This window comes from Nycticebus coucang, chromosome 9 (assembly GCF_027406575.1).
Source record: "Nycticebus coucang isolate mNycCou1 chromosome 9, mNycCou1.pri, whole genome shotgun sequence".
Lineage (NCBI taxonomy): Eukaryota > Metazoa > Chordata > Mammalia > Primates > Lorisidae > Nycticebus > Nycticebus coucang.
Window position 1 is genome coordinate 34,001,986 of NC_069788.1, and position 6,649 is coordinate 34,008,634.

The 6,649-nt window shown below is 49.5% G+C and overlaps 1 protein-coding gene across 1 annotated transcript; it reads right to left on the reverse strand.

Moving 5' to 3' along the window:
- Positions 1-334: 334 nt before the first annotated feature.
- LOC128594654 (mucin-7-like) lies at positions 335-3,802 on the reverse strand. Its single transcript, XM_053603587.1, has 3 exons — positions 3,772-3,802; positions 1,115-1,168; positions 335-1,001 (listed from the first exon to the last, which is right to left on the reverse strand). The coding sequence occupies exons 1-3, from the start codon at positions 3,800-3,802 to the stop codon at positions 427-429; spliced, it is 660 nt and encodes a 219-aa protein (XP_053459562.1). The 3' UTR covers positions 335-426.
- Between the last annotated feature and the right edge of the window lie 2,847 nt (positions 3,803-6,649).

Consider the following 6,649-nt stretch of genomic DNA (forward strand, 5'->3'; position numbering starts at 1 on the left):
CAAACTTCTTGAAATGTGGTATAAAGAGAAAAAAAATCTATTTTTCCAAAAAACAAAAGTTTTTGTGGTTTTTTTTTAAAGAAACTCGCGAAGGTCGCCTGAGATGGATAGCCATCGATCAACACCTCAAGTGAGGAAAGCCGGAGCTGCCCCAGCTCCCTCCTCCTACTCGGAGGTCGGGGGAGTGGGCTGGGAAAGGCTCTCGGAGCGGCTCCCTCTGGGTCCCCCGCCGTCTCCAGGGCCAGGAGGGACGGGAGAGCGGGCAGCAGTGAGAGCCCCGTGGTTAGTTTCAGACTGAAACGCGCGAGCCCGAGCCTAGGCTGAGCTCTTCTGGGCGTGCTTGGCCCTTAGGGGAAGGATAGGCGGGATGCCTGGTCCGCTCAGGGACTCCCTCGTCCCGGGGTCGCCCAGCCTCGCCACGCTCCATTAATTGGCATCCGGGGTGTCCGGAAGGGGCTGAGGCTGGGGCCCCAGGGACGAGGCCAGTTTGGTGAGGGCCCTCGCTATGACGTCCAGGTGGCCGTTCATCGTCCGCAGCTCCACCAGGATGTCCCCGACGTTGGCCTCCAGGCTCGCGGCGGCGGCAGGCAGGACGCGGGGTGGCGGTGAGGCGCCCGGATCCTTCGCGCCCTGCTCCCTGCCGGCTGCGCGGCCCCTTTCCCGGCCCTGGACGGGCGCCAGGACGGGCGGCGGCCGCTCCCGCTCATCCCCCCGAGCGCCGGGAGAGGAGGCCGCGGGGCAGCCGGGGAGCCAGTCGACCAGGCGCGGGGCGGCCTCCGGGGAGGAGGCGACGACCGAGTAAAGGCCTGCACGGCGCGGGGCGCCGGGGCCGGGGGGCGCGGCTGCCGGGAGCGGGGGCAGCACCGCGGGGCCCGGGGAAAAGGCCGGCGCCTCGCAGGAGGAGGAGGGAGACGGCAGGGCCGCAGTGGAGGGGCCAGGCTCCTCCGAGGAGAGGAACAAGGTGGTCGAAGACTGGGAGTCCAAGGTGCTGGGCTCTGAATCTGCGAAGGGAGAAAGGAGAAAGGGTCACTCAGATATTCGTGACCGTCTGCGTGCCCAGCTGCGAGCTAGGTACTTAGGGAAATGAGTAAGAAGGTGGAACTTTATTTCCTACCCCTCGGAGCTGGCGATCTAGTAAGGAAGAGTGCGTTAGATAAGCGGTTAATGTCTCAAGAACAGAGCCGGGAGGTTGGTGTGGAGCTCAGAAACGGGGGAAGAGCAGACCAGGGAGCCCAAGGAGGCGTCGGGGGACGGGCGTTCCCCTGGCTCCTAAAAGGTGGCGTCGGCACGAGACAGGTGGAGTTCCAGGCAGGGGTGACGACAGGGGCAGCAGGTGAAGACTGTGACAAGAGGGCCCTTCCCCGATTCTCAGAAGCAGAACTGTGTAAGCAGAGGACCTTCCCTTGACCAGCAGAGCCAGGCTCTCGGGCCGAGGAAGGAGAGTTCAGGGCCAGGAGCCTGAAGACCTCAGCGCTGATTCTTGCTCTGCCAGAACATGCCACGGGACCTTGAGCAAGACCTGGTCCTCTGTGGGGATTGGTTTAATCTGTGCAACTCTGCAAGAAGGTTGGGCCCAGGGACCGCTGGGATCTTTCAGGATTGATCAATCTGCCTTCAAAAGTCTTTAGCTTAAAGCTCTGATCTAAGTTGACAGTGGGCAGCACTTAAAGACCTGGAAGCACTTTTCAATTCTAACTTCCTTAGTTCTCCCCTAATCCCTGTGCCTCCTGAGAGAAAGTGGGCGGTGGCTCTTTATTTCTGGGTATGGTAACAAGGTTTACCAACCCCACCTCAGATCAAAGGCTCCACATTAACGCAAACCACCTTAACCCAGTTATCCCAGCCACCCTAGTCTACGCCTTTGTGTAGATGGTCCACGTTCACCCTGGAAGCCCTTCTAAGGCTTACTGGAGCTAAGTCTCTGAGGCTTCTCTCCCAGTTCCAGTTAGAGTCTGTCTGGGTGCCCACCCTGATGCCCTGCCCTCTGAGCTTTTCAAAGGCAGAACTTGCTGGGAGTACTTCAGTTCATTATCTTGGGGACGGTGACATGATGCAAGAGCCAGTGAGTAAACAGGTGCCCCTCTGCACGTGGAGGTGTGTGCTGTCATCCTTATCAACGGGGAGCTGTTCCTTCCTCTGGAGTTTGGCTGAGACTCAGAGAAGACCTCGTCATCCCGTGAGAACTTGCTCCCTCATCCCCCTTGACTTAAGTGCCCAATAGTGTTCTCACAGAGCTCACAAGCCCCAGATGTTCTGATGTCCAATTTGTGTGGTAATTATGTCTGAAGGGACCAGAGAGTCAATTCTACAGGTGACAATAGTTGAAGAGAAGCCACCAATGTGCCTGTGAACTTCTCTGATAATTTTTTTTTTGAGAGTCTCATTTTTGTCACCCTGGGTAGAGTGCCGTGGCATCACAGCTCACAGCAACCTCAAACTCTGGGCTCAAGCTATTCTCTTGCCTCAGCCTCCCAAGTAGCTGGGATTACAGGTGTCTGCCACAACGCTCAGCTATTTTTAGAGACGAGGTCTTGCTCCATCTTAGGCTGGTCTCGAACTGGAAAACTGGGGCAATCCACCCGCATTGGCCTCCCAGTGTGCTGGGACTACAGGAGTGAGCCACTGTGCCTAGCCTTTCTGATAAGAAATTTCATGGGTACTTTCTGCAGTTGGCTTTCACAGAACTGCCTCCCTCCACCAAAACTAAATTTCCCCAGGTTTCTGTGATTATCTTCTTTTGTAAACCAAGGATCATGGGCACTTCTAAGAACCTAACTACTGTGAGTTGACAATGATAAAAGAGAGACTACACAAGCTGCTCTGATTTTACTTAAGATGGCAATGATCTTCACAAATCCAACTCTTGCAGCAGATAAGAGACCTCTACATAAAATCAAATAGAACTCTACTGTGTAAAATGAAACCGAAGCAAGCGCACAGAATGTTCTAGGCCAGGAGCAAACTGGATGCCTAATATGATCAGGAAGATAGTAATAGCAATGATTTTGATGACTTCTCTGGGCTGCAGGGTGTATAGAGAGGTAACCTTTACTGACATTAACCTCATAGGCTCCAGCAAAACCTTGACCAAAAGATCACTGGTTAAGTGGAGGTGAAGAGGTCTTACAGAGGAAAACCATTCACTGTTCCAGCAAAAACTTCAGAACACATCAAAAAGCTGTCAGGACTCAACCCAACCGGACTGGTGAACAGAATTGAAAAACAGAGCACCTTTTTAACAAGTACATCACCTCCTAGAACTTTCTCTTGGCTGTCAGAAAACTTGGTTTCAGCTCTAGCTCAGCTAAAATCTGCACTAAATGATTTGCAGGTCTTTTCCATCCAAGCAATTGCTCATTTTATCCAAGATTTGGTACATGAGTTTCTTAAATCAATGACATCATTTTTATACATCTGTGGGGATTTCTACAAAATAGTATCAGGGTCTGCTGTACAAACACTGCTCCATGTGGAGGCTGGGGACTATCAGATCCACAGGGTTGAGTTCATGAGACTCATTTATCCCTCCCTCACCCCCTCATATGGTCTCTTACCGTTAGCCTATTTTGCTAGTCTCTTGAGCAGTATGACCACCTGATGTTGTATGTACATTTTTTGTTAGCTAGAATGTAAGCCCAGTGAAAACAGGAACATCGTTTACTTCATTCTCTGCTATATCACCAGGACCTAAGTAGTGCCTGGCATATAGTAGATGCTCAGTAAATAGTTGCTGGCTAAATGCATATAATCATTATCAGTGCAGAAACACACCTTCACATGCAATAAACTGGCCCTGCTGCATGTTGTTTACCCAATCTGTGCTCCAGTGGTGTATGGTTCCCATGCAACATTTGGGATAGACTAAAAAAAATCCCTTATTTTTCTGATATTCACATTATACCATGCACCTGCGTTCTATTTGGCAATCTCATGGGAGGTCAACATTTCATCTTGCCTATTTCATAGATGAGGAGACTAAAGCAAAGATGAATTAAGTGTTTTCACAGAATTTCAGAATTAGAAGGAATCTTTGCTGTTTGGATTAACTGCTTAAAATGTGGAAATAAAGTCCAGTGAGAGAAATGGACTTGCCATTTAGTGACACACTGAGGAAGAACTCAAAGCAAACAGAGCCTCCTGTCCCCTCTTTATCCCTTTAGGCTCTTAATTGTTCAGTCCCAAAACAAATATATGCGCACTAAGGACCTACTGTGTGCCACCAGGTACTGACCCAAGCTCCCAGACAGAATCCCTGTGTGAAAGATCACACCCGACCATGGGCTCTCTGTTCTCCCAGATAATGGGAGAGCACATGGGTCCAGTCCTCGGTGTCAGGGTGTCCCTTGGTGCATACCAAAGCTAGGCTGGCAGTTCAGTTTGGGACAGAAACCCAAAAGAGCTGCACTGCAGATGCCCGCCAGCTAGTCCATCAGCACTGATTTGCTCATAGAGCTTTGAGCCTCACTCTCAGGAAGGCGGACTAGAGGCTGGGGCATGAACTGCTGTCACCCACCAGAGCACTCCTCCCTCTCCCCGTTGTTCCCTCATCTACGTACACACACACACACACATGATCATTTGGGGGGAGATTTAACTAAATTTAAGTGATTCTGGTTGCTATTCCAAGCCTAAAAATATCTTTCCAAAAGATGCTTTTCAAAAAGTAGATATGTATATAACAAGCATTTGAGAAGTGCTCAGTCTGTCTAGAAAGAAAAGAACTGCAAATAAAATAATAACGAATCACTATTTTTCACTCATAAAATTTTCAAAGTATTGTCAGGCTAACACTCATTGCAGGCAAGGTTGTCAGGAGAGAGGCGTTCTAGTACACTATTTGTGGTCAAGTACATCAAGTACAGCCTCTCCTGGAAAGCAACTTAAAAACACATGCCCTGGGTGGCGCCTGTGGCTCAGTGAGTAGGGCGCCGGCCCCATATGCTGAGGGTGGCGGGTTCAAACCCAGCCCCGGCCAAACTGCAACAAAAAAATAGCCGGGCACTGTGGCGGGCGCCTGTAGTCCCAGCTGCTCGGGAGGCTGAGGCAAGAGAATCACGTAAGCCCAAGAGTTAGAGGTTGCTGTGAGCCGTGTGACGCCACGGCACTCTACCCGAGGGCGGTACAGTGAGACTCTGTCTCTACAAAAAAAAAAAAACACATGCCCTACTGCTTAGTGACAGAAACTACCAAATCACATCATGCAGATGCGATGGGATTATTCTTCCCTGAATTTTCACAGTGATCAAGCACAGGTATGTCTTCCTTCATCACTGACCTTTAGCGGAAAATGCTACTACCAAGGCCAGGGTCAAGGTCTTCTAACCACTTTCTTTTCAGCCTTTTTGCTGAATTGAGCTGAATCATATCTTGGTCGGCAATTATACGACTTGAAAAGCCAAACTAATTTTTACCTTTTTTATACCCATTTGGCATTCTCTATTGCCCACCACTGACACCAGTGTGGCTAGCTCTCGGGGACCTGCAATTTATTTGCAAATAAATCAGGTCATCTTCCTAAAACCTGCTCCTTTCACTATCTTCCTTTTCTCAGTAAATGTCCTTCCATTTGTGTAGCCAAACACCCAACTAATGCTTGACCCTTCTTTTTCTCTCCCTAAGCCCCACACCCAACCTGCCAGCAATGGTCCCTTCTGCCTTTAAAGTATACCCAGCGTCTAACCACTTTTCTGCCCGGGCAGTGGCCCAGCTATTGGGTCTCCCAAGTTGGAGGCCAGTGTTTTCTTCACCCTACAGCCTGTTAGGTGTGAATGAGTTGGTTAGAATTGTCCCTCTGTTCTATGCATCTCCCAAACTCTCTCAGCCACTCCCTTCCACTTACCCCAAGAAAATCCTTTGCCTAAGCCTTTTTTATTGCATTTTAGGTAATAGGTAAATTCGTTCATTGATTAATTCAACAAATATTTATTGAGCACTTACAATGTGCCAGGCAGGATACTAAATAGTATACAAAACCAGACCTAAACCCTCATCATGGGGGCAATAAACGATTCCACACGACAAACCATAACAATAACACAATCTAAACTAAACACACAAGGGGGAATAAAAACTCTGAATCAGAGAGTTTGACCTCATCTAGGAAGGCTCCCAGAGGGAATTCTACGTAAGCAGAGTTCTGAAGGATTTGGAATTAAACAGGAAGGGAGGACAGAACATTGAGGCAGAAACAGGGCCTGTAGCAGAAGGGAGTGCTGCAAATATGTGGGGCTCCTGAACAAAAGCAGTGTAACAGGAGTGGAGAGAGCCATAGGAAGGAAGCATGAAGTGCAGTGAGGCTCAAGAGAAGAGTAGAATGTGATATACTCTGCCATTTGCCGCCTGATATCCATTCTCCCCTCTTCCTCCTTTCTAACTGGGCCATCACCACTAAGAATAAAGATTACATTTTCTAGACTTCCTTTCAGCTAGCTGTAGCCATGTGACTACATTTTGCACCGAAGGATGCAAGTAGAAGTGCTGCGTACATGTTTGGATGGCCTGGGATTTGCTTGCAATGGCCAGAGCTCAAGCAGCCTTATTGGACTACAAGGAAAACCACTAACTGAAAAAGACATAGCAGAAAACTCAAGTAGCTTGAGTCCTCTATGACTTTAAGGAGTTGTGTTAATCCTGGATGGTTCAACTGCAG